This window comes from Pelobates fuscus, chromosome 11, assembly GCF_036172605.1.
Source record: "Pelobates fuscus isolate aPelFus1 chromosome 11, aPelFus1.pri, whole genome shotgun sequence".
In the NCBI taxonomy this organism is placed as follows: domain Eukaryota; kingdom Metazoa; phylum Chordata; class Amphibia; order Anura; family Pelobatidae; genus Pelobates; species Pelobates fuscus.
Genome location: NC_086327.1, coordinates 21,024,506 through 21,045,555, shown reverse-complemented (window position 1 = coordinate 21,045,555; position 21,050 = coordinate 21,024,506). Strand labels below are relative to the sequence as shown.

Genomic DNA, 21,050 nt, shown 5'->3' with positions numbered 1-21,050 from the left:
AAGACCCCCGATGGTGACATCGGCGCTGGTGGTCCGGTGCGGCAGGTAAAGATGACATTATGTACTTTAACCTGACCCTCGCGGGCACCGCCATCTTTGTTGCGCTGCTCCTCTTCAAGCAATAAGCGCCCTTCAACGTCCGGAGCCGCCGCCTCTCAGCACTATGGAGGGTCCTGAGAGACGGCTGGATCCTCCATGGACACAGCCAGTCCCCTGCAGCCGTCAGTGCTGATGGTTGTGGAGATTGACACTAGCCCTCAGATTTCAGGAAAGTCGCCCTGACTTTGTCTCAGTATATCTGCTGACTGGGTCTTAATGGCAGTGAAATTCCAACACAGTCAGTATGAGTATATCATTGTACAGCGCTACGGAATCTGATGGCGCTATATAAATAATAAAATAATAATAATTATAAAGATGGTATATTTATTAAATAGTCATTATTCATGGCAGGGGGCACTGCTGATTTAACACTGATTATTTCACTCGGAGATGTTTCCAGGTCTTGTAATGTGGCCAGAGATAGGAATTCACAACAGGGCGATATAAACTGTGTATCTGGCGGAATCTGCGCCATCCTTCGTGAATAGCTCTGACTGCGCTACGTGACTGCCGCTGGGGCTGCGGCAGTAAAGGGGTTACTCTGGGCCCCGCCCCTCTGAGTGCTGATTGGAGGAGCCGTGTGTGGGCGCGGCCTCCGTTGAGGACATTCTAGCTAGCCAGGGCAATGAGGGACTCGCTGATTGGAGGAGCCGTGTGTGGGCGTGGCCGACCCTTGGGGACATTCTACCGCCTGGAGGAGGTGGTGGATTCGCTGCGGTGACTCACTGAGGACATGCTGGGAGTCGGACTGAGCAGACTGGGACACGGGCTGGGACAGGTCAGGGCGTACTGTGCCATGGCTTCTGCAGGGAAAGGACTCATCTTCAGACAGGTGAGTGACACTGGCAGACTTATCACCCTCAGCCAGCATGGCAGACCTATCACCCTCAGCCAGCATGGCAGACTTGTCACCCTCAGCCAGCATGGCAGACTTGTCACCCTCAGCCAGCATGGCAGACCTGTCACCCTCAGCCAGCATGGCAGACCTGTCACCCTCAGCCAGCATGGCAGACCTGTCACCCTCAGCCAGCATGGCAGACTTATCATCCTCAGCCAACATGGCAGACTTATCATCCTCAGCCAGCATGGCAGACTTATCATCCTCAGCCAGCAAGGCAGACTTGTCACCCTCAGCCAGCATGGCAGACTTGTCACCCTCAGCCAGCATGGCAGACTTGTCACCCTCAGCCAGCATGGCAGACTTGTCACCCTCAGCCAGCATGGCAGACTTGTCACCCTCAGCCAGCATGGCAGACTTGTCACCCTCAGCCAGCATGGCAGACTTGTCACCCTCAGCCAGCATGGCAGACTTGTCACCCTCAGCCAGCATGGCAGACTTGTCACCCTCAGCCAGCATGGCAGACTTGTCACCCTCAGCCAGCATGGCAGACTTGTCACCCTCAGCCAGCATGGCAGACTTGTCACCCTCAGCCAGCATGGCAGACTTGTCACCCTCAGCCAGCATGGCAGACTTGTCACCCTCAGCCAGCATGGCAGACTTGTCACCCTCAGCCAGCATGGCAGACTTGTCACCCTCAGCCAGCATGGCAGACTTGTCACCCTCAGCCAGCATGGCAGACTTGTCACCCTCAGCCAGCATGGCAGACTTGTCACCCTCAGCCAGCATGGCAGACTTGTCACCCTCAGCCAGCATGGCAGACTTGTCACCCTCAGCCAGCATGGCAGACTTGTCACCCTCAGCCAGCATGGCAGACTTGTCACCCTCAGCCAGCATGGCAGACTTGTCACCCTCAGCCAGCAAGGCAGACCTATCACCCTCAGCCAGCAAGGCAGACCTATCACCCTCAGCCAGCAAGGCAGACCTATCACCCTCAGCCAGCAAGGCAGACCTATCACCCTCAGCTACAGCCAGCATGGCAAACCTATCAACCACAGCCAGCATGTCAGACCTGTCACCCTCAGCCAGCATGGCAGGCCTCTCAGCCACAGCCAGCATGGCAGGGCTATCTCCCTCAGCCACAGCCAGCATGGCAGGGCTATCTCCCTCAGCCACAGCCAGCATGGCAGGGCTATCTCCCTCAGCCACAGCCTGCATGGCAGGGCTATCTCCCTCAGCCACAGCCTGCATGGCAGGGCTATCACCCACAGCCAGCCTGGCAGACCTATCACCCTCAGCCAGCCCACAGTGGGACTTGCAGGCCACAATACATTTAATTTAATCTGTTTATCTTCATGTAGCAATGCTTGAAGACTCTTTATCCAGATGGGGTAGGGGTGCATTATGATGTATTTGTGTGTATACAGACTCCCACTCCTATAATGCACAGCCACACAAAGACAAGATCTACAAGGGCCAACAGATTGGCAGAGTTTTTGTTTTTTCTAATGTACAGACTGGGTAACTATTGATACTGATATAGGGTTATCAATGCCTTGTAATGGCTGTCTGGGAATGATGAGGGGCTGCAGTCCACACCATATGCATTGGCTTCCCTGCCCTGCAATCCCTTAACACCTCCAGGAGCCCCATCCATATATCCTTCTCCTGTTTACTCCTCTGTGATAGGATCTGTATTGGGTTAACTCTTTGATCCAGTCATGTCCATGAAAGGAGGTGAGTGTCTGGAAAAGCTCCCTAAAAATATTGTCTGTTGACTTCTACAGCTCTGTAGCTGGAAAAAGATGTTTGCATAGGATATGGCGAGTGAACATCTGAATGTCACACAGATGTCAAACTGCAGATCATTGATAGTATATGTGACAGCTAATGTTGTGCCTAGACGTGATGGGAGTTGGGCTTCTGCAGGACCAGAAATCCTGTATGAACCATGCATCTGGGGCATTTAAATAAGTTAACTTAATATGTCTGTGTATATTATTGTTTAAGATATAAAAAAAAAAAAATACAAACCTAATGCATGTTGTCACTGTACATGGGGACATGTTCTCAGGTCTGCCGCAGTCACCTTAACAACCTAAACCTGTTTGAAGAGCTGTTTCTGGGGCTTATTTACAAAAAGTGAGAATTGGGGAGAATTGAAAAGGTAGGCCAAAGTAACCAAACAGTAAAGATTACCGAGATGGACATTTGGTTTTCCTCCTACACCGCTTCCTTGGCCTAAAACTCACAACTATTTTGACAGCTTTGAGAAAATAAATAACAGGAACAGCCGAAGGGTTAGGTCACAGCTGATTTAAAATCACAGCTCCCATGATGCTTTGATGACCATTGCGCCTGCAGAGCTTAATGGGAGTTGTAGTTTTGCGAGAGCTGGTGATACACCTTTTAGCTACCCTTACAGATCTCTGTATTTTTTTTTTATTTTTTTTATTGTGAAAGCTCTTTTACGTTTGTGTGGTTTTGCAGAGGAAGTGAGCTAATTATGGGGATTTGAGTGTAAAAATGTGGCAATATCCCGGTTATTCACCAAAGTGAGAATTAAAGGGACTTTAAAGTGAAATCAAACTGTATTTAAAAATCAAGGTCAAAATAGGCAAACTCGAAAAATTCATTTACGCTTTCAATTCGGCTGCCTTGGCCTTCAATAAGATATTAATAAAACACAGTAAAAAAGGAGGAATATTGATAAAAAAGTGCTCAGATCACCAAGTGTGAATCACTCCAAATCACACAAAAAGTGTATAAAACAGTATTGTAAATAGTATAGTGAGAGCAAGTATTTATACACCAAAATATAAAATAGATAAAATGTATTAAACAGGCAATATTACCATCTGTCTTGGATGTCCTAAAAATATAAAATAAAGGACATAGTATAGCCTGTATAAAATAATTAAGATAAAATAAGTGTAAAATTGTCCACTCACGTGGTGCTGAGCCTTTGAATAGCGGCTCAGACTTTAAGCGCCTTATAATAATTTCCTGGAGACCGCAATGCTGGAGAAGATTGCTCTTTGAGCACTTTGATAAAGACCTACACGGTCGAAACGCGTGCAATATTTGGGAGATACCACTATATGCTATGCAATAAAGTTTGTTCCTGTACTTCCTGACTTGGTTTTTATCAATTGAAACAAGGGAATTCTGACAGAGATCAACTTAACCTGCTTCTCCAGCATTGCAGTCTCCAGGAAATTATTATAAGGCGCTTAAAGTCTGAGCCGCTATTCAAAGGCTCAGCACCACGTGAGTGGACAATTTTACACTTATTTTATCTTAATTATTTTATACAGGCTATACTATGTCCTTTATTTTATATTTTTAGGACATCCAAGACAGATGGTAATATTGCCTGTTTAATACATTTTATCTATTTTATATTTTGGTGTATAAATACTTGCTCTCACTATACTATTTACAATACTGTTTTATTCAATAAGATATTCACTTAGAATTTTCTGTAATTCTCACATTAATGTATAACCTTGTATGTGTTGTTTCCATGGAGCTGTATTGAGTGATCCCTCCCAGGATTAACTTGTAGCTCCAGAGGGTACACATTCTCCAGCAGCTGACATCTTAACAGTTGGGGGGGTGACAAACTTTGCAGAGGATTCTGGGAAACGTAAAGAAGAAGAGAGCATGAGTTATTTTACGACAACAAATCTATTGTGTCATCAATCACAGGGATAAACTGGCATGAGATGGCATTATAACACCCAGCGTATTGATCTTGAAATGTAATTAAAATCCTCATTGTTTACATTTTCAAAACTTAACTCAAATATGCCTGCAGAGCGCCAGTACAGAGCTGCTCACCATATGCTGGTCCTGTTAAGCTGCTGAGAAATGTATCCAATCCTTTGAGGCTTCCAAGATCAGTGATACAGTAGAAGTATCACTACGTAGAGTAACACTTGTTAAATCTGAAAGCATGTCATGCACTTAAAAAAAAAAAAAAAAAAAAAAAAAAAAACAGTCCTATCACTTAGGGGTTTTACATTATTATTATTATTATTATTATTATTACTATTATTATTATTTATATATATATATATATAATATACACTTTTTTTTATTTTAAAGACCCACCCCCCGGATGTATTGAGATGGCTGGGAGGTGAGGCTGAAGGTATTTACCTGTAGTTCTTCCTTGAAGGTTCTGTTGTCTTCACTGCGCCAAACACGTTAGGAGCCACGTCGGTGTCATAGTCTACTCTAGCTCATGCCTGACAGTACAACAGATGTTTATAGAGGGAAAACTACAGACTCCCCTAGAATCCTTCATAGACCAAAACATGTCATGCTCAACGCTGGGTTTACCCCTGCTAGCAACACCAATGGGAATGTCCAAAATCTGACGGTGGGCACGCTGCCTTTTCTCAAGTTTTGGCAACTCAGGTTTTGTCTACTTTTTTCTATGATGTCTTTTTGATTGTATTGGAATTTAATGGAATTCCAACAGATTAGGTATGACTATATAAGAAAGATTTATTTTTGTCCTTCAATGTTTTCCAAACACAATCTCATTTTGACTTTTACATTTAAATCCGTAATCCAGGATAAGGTTGATCAATAATTGGATATCTTCTTTCCAATATTATTATTATTATTATTATTATAATTTTTATGTGAATTATTTCACTTTTCCATTAGATTGCCAGTTTCAGCAATATTGCAGTGTGGTATTGAAAAGGTTAATGACTGCTTTTCCATTATTAGCATTTAAAAAAAAAAAAAAACAACTAATTGCTGCTTTAAATTCAATCCAGATATCACTTTATACAGCTTCTCTCGACTGTGTGTTAAGTTGTGTGCATATTTAAAATTATCGTCACCTAACGCTTCGCTCTTTCCCGCAGTTGTTTGAACCCGTCAGTTGTACATACACTTATCTTCTTGCCGATGAAAAGACTAAAGAGGCCGTTCTGATTGATCCAGTGCTGGAAACGGCTGAGCGAGATGCCAGGCTAATCAAAGATCTAGGTCTGAAAATGATCTATGCAGGTATGAGCTCTACTGAGCATTGACTTTAACTCTGTGACGCTGTATATGATAACCACAAAATACCCCATGTCCTAAATCGGTTTTAATCAAATGCCATACATACTGCTCTTTGTCTATTGTCCATCTCACAAACCTTTGCCAGCAAAAGCACATTAAATGGCTAGCAAAGATTGATGGTAGTTGTAGTTCGCTAACATTTAGAGGTCTGGTATCTGGATATCTAGATCTATGTATGCTTTGATAAAAACTATATTGATCATAGCCAGCATCAAACACTAAATATTTTATAATTCAAAGTTTAGTCTAAAAGTCTTATTTGAACAGGATGGAGGGGATGAAAATCTGTAGGACTTGTGGTTCTGAGTTTCTGCTTTTTAAAAAGAACCGATACATAATTTAAACATCTTTTAGGTTGTTATTGAAACTTAAAATTGACTATAAATATTTATCATAAAAAAATAAGTTTTTTTTTTTGTTTGTTTGTTTTTATTCCAAAATATAATCTCCTACATGATTTTACAGTTGTCCAACTGACAATGCATGTAGTAGTGCAAGCAAATGTTTTACCAACAGAGGCTGTAGACACGGAAGGTTGGAACACCATTAAAATGTGAATTCGATATTCTCTGGAGTGTCAGCTTAAAACGGTCGTTCTGTACAACCAAACCACTGTAAGAAGGTCAGAAAGAGTTTGGGGACAATTCTACAGACCATTGTTGGTCCTCCACCATAGTCCACTATCCTGGCCAGTTTTAGAAGCTGAGCTGCTTTACAGGCGTAGAAAGAACTTGCGGTTAAAGGAGGAACGCTAAGTTACACAAGCACTGTAGTGGCTGTGACGCTGTCTTATGTTCAATTTTTTTTTTTCTGAAGGAAGGGTTTCCCTTAAACCATTTAGGGGCAATTTGACAAACCCCATGCCTGCCTCCTCTCTAGCTGACTTGATAATTGAGAATTTACACTTCTGCATCCAAACTAGATCACAATGAGGAGACTGTGAGCAAATGTGTCACTTCAGGCCAGGGATAGGCAACCTTCGGCCCTCCAGATGTTGTGAACTACATCCCCCATAATGCTCTTGCACCCATAATGATGATGGCAAAGCATCATGAGAGTTGTAGTCCAAAACATCTGGAGTGCTGAAGGTTGCTTATGCCTGCTTTAGGCTATCAGTGCATCAGCTCAGCAATGATGCCTCTCATTGGCTTCCACCAAAGTTTTAAATAAAAAATAAATAAATAAAACATCTGAGTTTCCAAGGTTCGCTACCTCAAGCCCATATTTTTTTTTTTTTTTTTTTAATATAATTCCTGAATAACTTTTTTTTCCTACAAGGATAAAACCCTATACAAATAATCTGTAACCATGACTGTTTGATACAATGATAATATAAAATATGTTAAAGCTGACAAACAGAACACAGGGATGTGGAATATGGGAAGACAATCTCTCTGTCTGTCGCTAATTCCAGCTTTGTATGAACTGCACTGCAGTTTTTTTACTGGGTACAAAGTATGGGTTCATAAACTATAAAAGCCACATATACGGGACAATTCTAGAGCCGTAATCAAAGCATTCATTTAACAAGCTCCTGTAGTAATCCTTTGGCTGTCGCCACTGCTGTCGTCTCTGGTTGAATCCGAGACTCGTCATTCGACTGAAGTTAATATTAAAAGTTCTGACTCCGTAGTGAGATTATAGGTTATCTGGCAAATGCACATTTTTTTTTTATAATGTAATCAAACCGAACACGAGTTCAAATAGAATATTTACAGTTTGCATATTAACAGACAAACCGTTACCCACTTTTCAGACTAAATTATGTTAAATCTTCGTGTAGCCGGTAAAAACAAGAGTAATGGACTCCGTCATTGCCAGATATTAGGCGCAAGGGTTAAAAGAATATTATAACTTCATTTGTATTTTTTATTTTTTTTGGCACAGTTTCACTCTTGCAAGTATGATTCAGAGCGCCTTGTGCACCACTTGGGCACCTGAACATTTAAGGGTTTATTCTAAAGTGAGAATTCAAAATGAATTTCAAGTTTAAGGCCAAAACAGTCGAAACTAAAAGCATAGTTAACATGGAGAATGATTCCGGTTTGGCTATTTTGGCCTTAAATTTGAATTGCACTTGGAATTCTCACTTAAGTAAATAACCCTGATGATTTTTTATTTTATTGCTCTCAATGTTTTTTGGTAAGCTGAAGTGTTTGAAATATACAAGGTCCTTTCCCCTACAGAAGCAGAATGTTGGGGCATTTCACACTCCAAATCAAATGCTTCTAAAAGTACAGAGGGTCTACTTGCATGTTTCATAACCTGTAATCAGAGACTAGTGTGCGTGTGCTGAATCAAATCTAGCCATTAGGTGGTAACAACGCCAAGTGGTGGGGCAACTATAATTGACAATAAAATAGTCAGACTTTGTCCTTCGTCGTTTTAATTAGTCATAAAAATGTTGTAATCTATTTAGATTTATGCTCAGTGAAATTGACGACTGCTAGTAAACTTTAAACCTGCAGTACTAGCTACTTGGCCGTTGAAGGGGACAAGTATCTTTGCATTTTTGTGTTCCCTGTCATTGAAGTGCGCTCACATGAGGCATGACAGTAAACATGGCTCAGTAGAAATCACTCTTTAAACTAACAACATACTAAATGTCAGAAATGGGAGGAAAAATAAGAAAAGCGAAAGTGTATAAAGCACAATTAAAGTATCACTATAGGGCCAGGAACACAAACATGTATTCCTGACCCTATAATGCTAAAACCACCATCTAGCTCCCCTGGGCCCCTCATGCCTCCATAAATATAGTAAAAATCTTACTGTATTCAAGCCTGAAGCTGTAGATCTGCATGCTGTTTGCCTCAGAAAAACAAGCTGTCTGCTGACCTCTTCAGAAGTGGTGGCCTGATCCAATCACAATGCTTCCCCATAGGATTGGCTGAGACTGACAAGGAGGCAGATCAGGGGCAGAGCCAGCATGATTCAAACACAGCCCTGGCCAATCAGCATCTCCTCCTCAGATGAATTGAATCAATGAATCTCTATGAGGAAAGTTCAGTGTCTGCATGCAGAGGGAGGAGACACTGAATTTTAGGATGCATTTTAGGCAGCCATAACCCAGGAATGATCTTTAACAGCTACCTGAGGAGTGGCCAGTGAAGTTATCACTAGTGTAATGTAAACACTGCATTTTCTCTTACAGCAAAAAGCCTGAAGGTAATTGTTGTGGTTTAAATTCAGCAGACAGCAATGTTTTCTTTCAGGTATGAAGACAAGGAATGGACACAGCAGAAATACGAGCTCGGAGGGCAGTACTCAGTCACACAAGTGTATGACAAAATACTGCTCCTAAATTTAATGGGGAAAACACAGATCTTATAACAATATTCTGTACACATCCATAAGGGGTTGTCTTTACATAATACAGTCATGTCCTGTCAATTGCATATTCAAAGAACTTAAAGCACATTTGGCATTAGCTGGTCAAAAGGTGTTACTTGATTAAACAAACACTTTTCAATAGTCACAAAGACAAGGTGTTAACAGGATATGCAGTGCAGGGGGGGGGGGGGGGGGACGACGACAAGAAGATACAAATCAGGATCAAAGGCCAGCTGTTATAGTAGAGCATCCTGACATTACTTAATCAATTGTGTGGTGTGACACAGGAATCAAGGGGAAAGGTGCTCATTAATCCCTATCAGTAATGATTCTACTCACCAGAACAAATTCAATAAGCTGTAGTTGTTCTGGTGACTCTAGTGTCCCTTTTAACCCTCTCTAATATAGCCACACGCAGAAAATGGTTTGTCTGGTCCAAGTGACCTCCATGTTTCAACCTATATACAGGGTTACTACCTAAGGCCAGAGAAGCCAAACTGAAAGCATAACTCCGTTACAGAATATTTCGAATTTCGCTATTTTGACCTTAAATTTGAAATTCTCACTTTGAATTATCACTTTACTAATTACCCTGATAATGTCGACAGTTAAGGTAGTAATAACAAAATATGTCCGGCAGACCGTAAGTTTTCTCGTTCTTTGGTCACTGCTGTTTATTTTCTTCAGTAGTCTTTTGATCAGTCCCAAAATAGAGAATGTTGAACAAACCTATTGAAAAAGTGCTCCTAAGACGACCCATTGTTCTATGTAAATGTATATTTGAAACCCGTCACTAGCCCTTCTTGTGTAACGGGGTAACAGAGCTGCATGAATATCTTGTGACTGAATGTCTGGTGGAGAATTCTGTGAATACGGGGTTGTGTACAGCTCGTAACTGTTCCGTGTTATCGATGTAACAATTCTCTTCTTATTCGTTTCCAGCTAATACGCATTGTCATGCTGATCACATCACGGGGACCGGGGTTCTGAAGAAGCTGCTCCCAGGGAGTAAAAGCGTTATTTCTAAGCACAGTGGGGCTAAAGCGGACATCCAGATCGAGGCGGGCGACGAAATCAAGTTTGGGAATTTTGTAAGTATTTGCCCACTGTGTGGGCCACTTTCTTCTGGGAAAGGTTTGATTGCAGTAATTTTGGTTTCCCTCTCGTACCTATATCACAGGGATACGTGAAAACTGTGCCATCAACTGACTACAACTCCCATGAACATTTACTACCCAACTGCTTTGGTTTTTGGCTGGTCCCCCAGCTGTTCGCTGACTAAAACTCCCATGAGCCTTTGCTAACCATTCCTTTGTTGTCCTGCAAGGCATCTTCCCTGGGCACTAAGTGTTTTGCTTGTCAGCATGACACCGCTTTAAGTGAGCAGACAGGCTTGACGTGTCCCATCCCCCTTTACGTTATATCCAAGAAGAAGCTTCAGGCACTCAATACAAAGCAGTTTTTATTGGATCAAAATGCAACCTAAACAGTGGTCTTTGTCAAGCCTGTACTTTATAATGCTACAGAAGAAGCTCATGATTACTTATGTTAGAGCAGAGCTTGTCAACCCACCCCTTCATGCTCTTCTTCAACTATTCTCAACCTCAGCCAGCCTTTGCATTTCAAACTGACACACATGCAATCTGGGTGATTACAATCTTGCTGCTCTCCAGCCTTAGACTGACCCATTGGGATATTTTCTTAGGTGGTGGTGGGGGGGTTGTATGATATCTGTGGAGGTGCTCATATTCATCTCACCTGTAGGACCATCTACTCAGAGATCTGTATTTTTGCACTAAAAAAACTTTCGTTTCGTGCTTCTTAGGAGAAAATTAGATCATTCATATATATTATATTATACCCCCAAAAATATATTAATTTACAAACTGATCTGAATGTATTCCAATTTAGTGTCCCCTCCAAATGTTATCCTGAATGAAACCCAGAGCAATTCTAGAATTAGCCTGAATGAAACATTTAATCACAAGTGGTCAGCAAGTTAAAAATCAATGTAAGTAAACAAATAATAGAACTAAGATCCCTGGACCGCCTTTTTTTTCTATCTGATTTATTTTCTGTTGAGCATATTACAAGTTACAAGCATATCAAATACATCACAATAGAGAGCATCAATTTTTCAAATAACCAATATGCAAATTGTATGTCAACAATATCTGTAAGACATTGCTTTGAACAGAGGGTGATGGAGTGAAGAAGGAAGAAAAGTTAAAAGAGGAATCTCTGCTCAGGATAGGTGGAAAGAAGTATAATAGTTATCTAATGCTCTTGTCGTTATGGAAACGGACATATTAAATTGACAGGAGAATTAAAGTCCTAAATATCTAAACAATACCCTGCCTTTTCTCTCTCAGGCTCTGGAAGCCCGGTCCACCCCTGGGCACACAGACGGCTGCCTCACTTACGTGTTGAATGATAAGAGTATGGCTTTCACCGGAGACGCGCTGCTGATTAGAGGCTGCGGACGCACCGATTTCCAGCAAGGTATGTACACACAGGTACAAGACATATTGAGGAACACGGTCCGTTATTTAGAGCACATTGCTTTGGGATGTACTGTTACAGAGCCTCCTATATTTTCTTGTAAGTGTTATGTTTGCAGGTGTGTGGATTGACATTACAGGTGTCACCTTTCAGTGGAGAAAGTTCTAAAAAGCGTATTGTACACAGCTGACCGCGTGTGTGTCTATTTGGGGTATTTATGGTGCTTAGAGCTCCTTGGACTGCTATTTTAAATTTACTTCACTGTGAGTTTTGTTATTGTGGAGCTCTGTGAGATACTTGTACACAGCACACATTACTGTTACTGAGTCTTATTGCTGCAGAGCTCCGTCAAACACTCACAAGAAATTTCTGTAAAAATTGTTTTGCAGTGGAGCTCTGTGAAACACTCACACACTGCACCTTACTTTGGGGGTTTATAGCAGCGGAGCTCTGTATTACACTCATACACACTATACATTACTGTGAGTTTTATAGCAGCGGAGCTCTGTATTACACTCACACACTATACATTACTGTGAGTTTTATAGCAGCGGAGCTCTGTATTACACTCATACACACTATACATTACTGTGAGTTTTATAGCAGTGGAGCTCTGTATTACACTCATACACACTGTACATTACTGTGAGTTTTATAGCAGCGGAGCTCTGTATTACACTCATACACACTATACATTACTGTGAGTTTTATAGCAGCGGAGCTCTGTATTACACTCATACACACTATACATTACTGTGAGTTTTATAGCAGCGGAGCTCTGTATTACACTCATACACACTATACATTACTGTGAGTTTTATAGCAGCAAAGCTCTGTATTACACTCATACACACTATACATTACTGTGAGTTTTATAGCAGTGGAGCTCTGTATTACACTCATACACACTGTACATTACTGTGAGTTTTATAGCAGCGGAGCTCTGTATTACACTCATACACACTATACATTACTGTGAGTTTTATAGCAGCGGAGCTCTGTATTACACTCATACACACTATACATTACTGTGAGTTTTATAGCAGTGGAGCTCTGTATTACACTCATACACACTGTACATTACTGTGAGTTTTATAGCAGCGGAGCTCTGTATTACACTCATACACACTATACATTACTGTGAGTTTTATAGCAGCGGAGCTCTGTATTACACTCATACACACTATACATTACTGTGAGTTTTATAGCAGCGGAGCTCTGTATTACACTCATACACACTATACATTACTGTGAGTTTTATAGCAGCGGAGCTCTGTATTACACTCATACACACTATACATTACTGTGAGTTTTATAGCAGTGGAGCTCTGTATTACACTCATACACACTGTACATTACTGTGAGTTTTATAGCAGCGGAGCTCTGTATTACTCATACGCAGTTGCTATAATTGAAATGCCAATAAAGCACTGTGACTCATGTAATCACAATGTGAATGTGGTTAACAAGTGTCCCTGTCTGTTTGCAGGCTGCCCCAGTAGGCTGTACCATTCTGTGCACACCCAGATCTTCTCCCTGCCTAGCGAGTGCCTTCTCTACCCTGCTCATGACTATACAGGTCAGTATGCGATACTCTGTTGGTGCTTACACTATGTAAGGTTTATCTGAACAATGACGTGGTCTGGGTGACTATAATGTTTCTTTAATTATTGAAGTTCCAAACTAAATACAGGTCAGGCTCAAATCAGGAAACCAGAAATTAAGATGTGACGTGGCTGATTTCAGTTAGTATATTATTAAAGTACACAGAATTTCCTCTATTTGTTTTGCCTGTTTAAATATATAGTGCAATACTGTTGCAGCAAGTGACTATCTATGGAGCTTTGCTAACTCCACGTAATGCAGCCACACTCCTCAACTCTATGGATAAACCTGCACTCCAATCTTACATGGCTGCAGGGACAGGCTGACAATCAGGGCCCCCAGAAAAACGTAGTTCTTAGGGCCCTCTTGTCCAATATACACACGTACAAGTATAAAAAGTTGCTTTTTCACTAAGCACGTAATATTGGAGAACTGATGATGGAACTAAAATTTTAGGCCAAAATAAATGGGCTAAAAAATATCCGAGTTGTACAATCGTTCTAATTTGGCCCACAATGTGCAATATTTTTTTTTTTTTGTGTCAGTTTTACAGTTTACTGAATAAACCGTGTGTTTGTGTGTATTATGTATATAGTGTAAAGGGAATGTGTATGAAAACATGTTTGGCTGTGTGTATTGTGAGTGTAGGTACTTGTTTATGCAGGAATTTACACATTTGTTTGAAGTCTTAGGAGCCAGCTAAAAAAGTTAGGAGCCAGTTTTTAAAAATGTTTAACTTTTCAACATGAAAAATGCAATTCTTAAAGGGACACTATAGTCACCAGAACCACTACATCTACATCTTAATGTAGTTATTCTGGTGTCTATAGCCTACCCCTGCATTGCTGCTTAGTGACCCCTCTAGTGACAGTCACTCAGGCAGCCACCAGAGGGTGCTAGGTCACTGCTGCACAGTGTGTAGAACCCATGTTCAGCGTCTTCACGCTGTGAATGTTCCCCATAGAAATGCATTGATTCAATAAAACTCTATGAGGAAATGCTGATTGGTACAGTGCAGTGTTTTGTATTTTATTTTAAAATTTCTGGTTTCTCCATGGCAACTTCTAACTGCAACCCACATTTTTTTCCTTTTCACCATATAACAGTAATCGCTTGATTTGTATGTGCTGCCCTTTTAATATGGAGGTGTGTCCAGAAAACATAGATTTGTTTTTGGAACCTGCCCACCCTTTTTTTTTTATTTTTATTTAATTCCTTCTAATGCTTTTCCTTTCCTCCTCTTTCTTTTGGGCAGACTAGATGGGCCGAATGGTTCTTATCTGCCGTCACATTCTATGTTTCTATGTTTCTCTCTGCATTCCTAATTTTGTGTCTGTATACTACACCTCTATAACCACCATCTTTCTTCCCCAAACCTGGTGTAGCGTGGTCACGCTGGAACTTTTTTGGTCCCCTCTCTAGCGCAAGCGTAGCGAAACGATTTTGTATAGGGGTATATCTGTATGTACTGTTGCCATTGGAATGCAGTGGTGTACTCGTGTGTTGTGTTTGCGTTTGAATGCAATGGTGTGTTTGTAAGTAGTTTGTTTAGCTTTTAAATGCAGATGTGCTTTTGTGTATAGAGTTGGTGTTTGTATATAATTTAAGTGTTTTAATACTGGGGTGTGTTAGTATGTAATGTTTGCATTTGCATGTAGGGGTGCGTTTGTATGGAGTTGGGGGTTTGTATGTATTGTTTGTTTTTGCATGTTGTGTTGATGTTTGATTGCTGTGATGTATCTACATACATGCATATTTGCATAAATATACACACACATTTTCACCTTGATAGACACATATAAACACACTGACACACACACACACAAATAGACACAAAGACATAACTCAAACTGGCATAAACAAACACTCCGATATACACACTGGCACACAGATATACTAGCACATACACACACTGGAACATACACGTGTCAGTAATTTGTATATTTGCAGCCACCCTTCTTTTAGCTTACCTTTTGTCTGAGGTGGGTGACTTGCTTGGGGTGCTGTTGCCTGAGGATGACGTGGGCTCTGCAACATTTCCCCCCACAATAATAATTACTCCTACTTTAATTTGTTAAAAGTTGGCATTGTCAGTAGTTACCGTTACTTGCTAGCGCCCTCTAGCTGTAGAATTATATTTAAAACCTATTCATTAACAATAATAAAGAGGATACTTAGAAACCATGATATAAATGTTACAATTACTCTGGTATGTTAATCGCATGAGGGCACAAAAAATTTTCTTAATAGGTTAATAATAATAAAGTTCTGCAATATTAGTTAGAATAGACTGAAATCATATATTATTCACAATTATGATTACTTCTACTTCCATTTGTCAATAGAAAATCTCAATAATTGCTCTTACTCACTAGCGCCCTCTAGCCTTTGCACTATTATTGAAGCAGTTATTCAGGAACAATGATGTTAAAGATGTTTCTGAACAGTAGCAATAATGTTAGAGCTGCTCTAGTGCAGGCATCATTGTTACAGCACACACACAAAAATAACCTTCGAAGTAGGACACATCGAACTCCAAATGTAGACCCGCTTGTCTCCTTGCGCAAAGATAAAAAAAAAATCCATTTAACCTCTTTGTAATCCAAATTCTATTCATGTTCCTAGCTCATAGGAAAGCAATAAGCGGCTAGTACACATGCGCGTCAGAATGCAGCACTGCGCCATTCAGATCATCTCTTAGGTTGCCTTCTGGTTAATCAAGACTTTTAGGACCAAATAACAAATGTTTATGCACTACATGTTCCTTTAAGCGGCACCGTCATGCCAAATTTATCTTTCTCCTATTGTATGCTCTTCTCTCTCGGAATCTTTAAAAAAAATAAAATGTAATTTAGTTTTCTTTAAAACACAAGACAAAGTAGGGACAAACAACTATAAACTATTGACTGCTCAGTTTTGTCCTTTTGAGACTCGTCAGGATGATGCAGTTCTGGTACAGCGGTATGAATTGCTAAAAGAAATACAAAGTGATCTAGAATTTGGAACCATATACCATGGTCCATTAATGTCAATCCGAATTCAAGGTTAATGTAAGAGGCATTTAAAATAAGGCATGATCTTAAAAGTGGAGAATTTGCCATGGAAACCAATGTAATACATTTTAACACGATCAGGTTATTGGTGAAACTACACATTTTTGGTGCTTCAGAGAAAAGGTAGTGTATACATTACAGCCTAGGGATACCTCCAATGGCCACTCCTTAGATTGTTGCTATAGATGCTTTCTGTGGCAGTGTGACTGACATTCAGTGTCTCCAACTTCCTCATTGATTCCGGGCATCTCTGTGAGGAGATGCTGATTGACCAGGGCTGTGTATGGCTTGTACTGACTCTGTGTCAAGGTTCTCACCGTGGCAGACAGACGGCCAGATGTGGGGACTTGAACTGGGGAACTTCTCATTCCTGGTCCTGCTTCCTACCTCTGAGCCACAGCAGCTTTATACAGCGACTACTGATTCCGGTCCTGTTCATCCTGGCATGTCTACTACACTGGGGGCTGTCCTTGACTTGGCTGTGCTTCACCTGACCCTGATCAGACATCAGCAGGGTATTTAAACTCAGCCTCGCCCTGTGCTCAGTGTCAAGTCTTTGATCCTGTTGTGTGTTTCGTACAAGTGTTCCTGTCGTTTGATCTGCTTCTTATTATTGACCCTGGCTTCTGACTACGTTTACTCTGACCTCTGGCATCCCTTGACTTTGGCTACTCCTCGTTGTTCCTGTCCTCTGGCATCCTTTGACCTCGGCTATCCTTTGACCATCCTGCTGGTTCAGTCCTTGCCTGTCCTGCGACTTGGTATTTCATCCTGCACAGCCCCCGTGCACAGACCCACAGGCCGGGTGAATTCTTACCTGACCACCTTGGCCTGTGGCTATCTGCAAGGGTGAGCAACATATCTGCGCTACAGACTCCGAACTCAGGTAAGACCCTGACACTCTGCCCCTAATCTGCCTCCTTGACAAGATCAGCCAATCCAATGCTTTCCTATGGGAAAGCATTGTGATTGGATCAGATCACCGCTTCTGATGTCAGTTAAGCAGGCAGATCAGGGTCATAGCCAGCAGCAGCAGACTGGAGTAAAGGTAAGATTTTACTATAGTTAGGGGTGGGGGAAGGGGGGCAGAGGAGCTAGATCGTGTTTTTAACACTATAGTGTCAGGAAAACATGTTCAGGAATATGTGTTCATTTAATTTTATGTTAATTGTATGCCTGAAACATCTGCAGTTATAAACTTGAAGTTGATTGTTTTCTGTGTATGCACCTTTACAGGTCAAACTGTGACAACTGTGGAGGAGGAGAAGAAACACAACCCCAGACTGACCAAGAGTGAGGCAGAGTTTGTGAATATTATGAATAATCTGAATTTGAAGAAGCCTGCTCAGATAGGTAAGGTTATATACTGCCCCCTACTGTACAGAAGGCACACAAACACCGTATGTGTCATTAGAATTATAGGTTTCTTTGAACTGAAAAAGAATATCAGAATTTCAATTGTGCATATTTTTGTGTTCCTCATGTAATGTGTGGGGGACCCGAAATTCACTTTGAATTTCCTGTGGTTGTCTGAAATTCCACTTGTTTCGTAGTTAATGCAGTTAGTTCTCAAACACAACAATACACACCGCACACAATTTCTGAGCATATTTCAAAAGCCCCTGCATAAATTGTATATAACATTAATGTATTATGCGGTTTCCTGTCAGTCTATCTAGCGGACCTCGCTACATGAATGGAACCCATGTAATATGTACTATGACCACAAGATGTCGCTCTATTACAATGTTATTTTGGTGGTTACTTTGTCACAGTTCATTATGATGTGTGGGAATTAAAACAATTGAATGTTTTCAATAACCGAAATACTCGTGATTATATATAAAAAGCATTTGTATTTCATGTGCACCTATTTTACTCCCTTATTTGCACCAAAATATAAAAATATTCCTTACAGTGCAAATTCTGGTACTTTAGTCTTCTGTTTCTTTTTTCACAAATGAGTCATTCCCAGTGTGTAAAATAAAAGTGCAAGAATGCTTTTATTTTTATTTATTTTTTTTCCAAAAAATATTTTTCTGCCCTGCCAGAGTGGTGACTTTTCCGAGACTAGTAAGGGACTTTCATTGTCTTTTCCTTAAAAAAAATACAAATTTTCTAAATTACGATTGTAATTGGCATACTGAAGACTGTTTGTTTATTTTGGCGCATTACTTAAAGGAACACTATAGTCACCTAAATGACTTTAGCTAAATAAAGCAGTTTTAGTGTATAGATCATTCCCCTGCAATTTCACTGCTCAATTCACTGTCATTTAGTAGTTAAATCACTTTGTTTCTGTTTATGCAGCCCTAGCCACACCTCCCCTGGTTATGATTGACAGAGCCTGCATGAAATAAAAACTGGTTTCCCTTTCAAACAGATGTAATTTACCTTAAATAATTGTATCTCAATCTCTAAATTGAACTTTAATCACATACAGGAGGCTCTTGCAGGGTCTAGCAAGCTATTAACATAGCAGGGGATAAGAAAATCTTAATTAAACAGAACTTGCAATAAAGAAAGCCTAAATAGGGCTCTCTTTACAGGAAGTGTTTATGGAAGGCTGTGCAAGTCACATGCAGGGAGGTGTGACTAGGGATCATAAACAAAGGGATTTAACTCCTAAATGGCAGAGGATTGAGCAGTGAGGCTGCAGGGGCATGTCCTATACACCAAAACTGCTTCATTAAGCTAAAAGTTGTTCAGGTGACTATAGTGTCCCTTTAAATCACCAGTTAATGGTGAAGTAACCGTTTTACATAAAGAAAATGGTGCAAGCGCACAAAACTAGCGTGCCCACATGAAATGTAATGCGACAATGTTTATACATAACTCCCACTGTATCCATGCATTATACCAACTAACCCACACGGCTTGTAAGTGAAAAGCAATTTTATCCAGCTGCACCTTTTTCCCGCCTTGCACACCTGTGGTAGGGATTCCCACCTGTTGATCTATAATTCTCATTCTATTTACCATCTACAACTCCCATAGGGATAGCCCATAAACTGTGACATGATATACGAGAGGTAATTAACGGTTTGTTTTAGATTTCATTATTTAATCCAAACACTGGGGTTGCAAATAATTTACACACTAGACGCAGCAAGCGTGATGCTGATAACTTCCATTTGAATGAATACTATGGGGGAGAGATGTCTGGACACAATTCATTGTCTTCATTGTTTATCATTTTCGTGGTTTACAGTTCTGATAAAAAAAAAAGAGTTCGTGTTTTGCGGTGTTTTTTTCTGCATTATTTATAGCAAGTATTTTTTTTTTCTTTAACCAGATATTGCTGTGCCAGCCAACTTGAAATGTGGCATTCAGGACTAGTAATGACGTCACTACTTCAAGGATGACCTCACTGAAATTCTGTCTGTTAAATCCATTCCTTTGGCCTTCTGACGCATCTTGAAAATATGAAGCATTTGTAATTGTTTCTTTTATTTTTTTTTATGTCTTTAGTTGGGGGGGGGGGGGGGGGGAGGTTGGACCACCTGTTAATAAATCTGGAACTTAATGCACTTACAGTACAGTTCAGGAAATTTGTATTTTAAATACATCATGATTACCTCATTACTGCTTTTGTTAAAGATTCACATTTTTCTAATAGCCTTTGACCTCTGTAACTGGGAGAACTGTAGCTATTGGGATACATTGATGTATATATGTAAAATTATTTTTACCAGTAAAATTGCTGATTGAACAACTGTCTGACGTGTGTGTGTGTGTGTGTGTGTGTGTGTGTGTGTGTGTGTGTGTGTGTGTGTGTGTGTGTGTGTGTGTGTGTGTGTGTGTGTGTAGAGGTATGTATGTACGTACGTGTGTCTGTGTGTGTGTGTGTGTATAGAGGTATGTATGTACGTACGTGTGTCTGTGTGTGTGTGTGTGTATAGAGGTATGTATGTACGTACGTGTGTCTGTGTGTGTGTGTGTGTATAGAGGTATGTATGTACGTACGTGTGTCTGTGTGTGTCTGTATGTGAAACCAAGAAGGCTGCACGCAGCTGAACATGTATACTTATGAGAATGCTGCTGGGGCCAACTCATACAACATACAAGATCCAGCGCACTCGATCATTCACTAAATAGCTATATATATATATTTGGGAGTCTAGCCAACTCCTTGGTTTTGCACCCCTCCCTGTCACAGGTGCCTCATCTCAGGTCCCTATTTAGCCTTGTACTGCAGAGAGCCTCAGATGGAATTTGTTCCCCAAGTAAGTGGGTTAATCTCATAAGAGCAGACATTAGACTGTGAGAGTAGGACCTGCCAAAGATGGGGTACATTGACGTTGTGGCAGGCTTATGCAATGTATGATCATATAATGTAACTAAATCCCCATTATTTTTTGCCTGGATAAGGTGTTTTTAAACAAAACCTTTTAAAAACTAATAAAATCTGTCAACATTGAAGTTGCTGTTTAGTAGATAGGAGAGTGCGCTGGATCTTGTGTATTGTTTATTATATATATATATTATGTGTAATATATATATTGTGTATTCCTCATTTTCAGGTTCTC

The 21,050-nt window shown here is 40.7% G+C and overlaps 1 protein-coding gene across 2 annotated transcripts; it reads left to right on the top strand.

Annotated features, from left to right (window-relative positions):
- Positions 1-800: 800 nt before the first annotated feature.
- On the top strand, positions 801-19,968 carry ETHE1 (ETHE1 persulfide dioxygenase). 2 transcript variants are annotated; one of them, XM_063437034.1, is made up of 7 exons: positions 802-934; positions 5,827-5,971; positions 10,304-10,452; positions 11,734-11,863; positions 13,353-13,442; positions 17,758-17,874; positions 19,817-19,968. In XM_063437034.1, the coding sequence occupies exons 1-7, from the start codon at positions 836-838 to the stop codon at positions 19,858-19,860; spliced, it is 774 nt and encodes a 257-aa protein (XP_063293104.1). In that variant the 5' UTR covers positions 802-835; the 3' UTR covers positions 19,861-19,968. The 2 variants fall into 2 exon arrangements, with proteins under 2 accessions (XP_063293105.1, XP_063293104.1); XM_063437035.1 differs by lacking the exons at positions 17,758-17,874; positions 19,817-19,968 and adding an exon at positions 13,610-13,639 and having other exon boundaries at positions 801-934; positions 13,353-13,477.
- Positions 19,969-21,050: the final 1,082 nt, after the last annotated feature.

Excerpts from the sequence above, each read along its gene's own strand:
- ETHE1 (XM_063437034.1), top strand. The coding sequence starts at position 836 with ATGCTGGGAGTCGGACTGAGCAGACTGGGACACGGGCTGGGACAGGTC. Across the intron at positions 10,453-11,733 it reads AAATCAAGTTTGGGAATTTT|GCTCTGGAAGCCCGGTCCAC; the intron begins GTAAGTATTTGC and ends TTTCTCTCTCAG. Across the intron at positions 11,864-13,352 it reads ACGCACCGATTTCCAGCAAG|GCTGCCCCAGTAGGCTGTAC; the intron begins GTATGTACACAC and ends GTCTGTTTGCAG.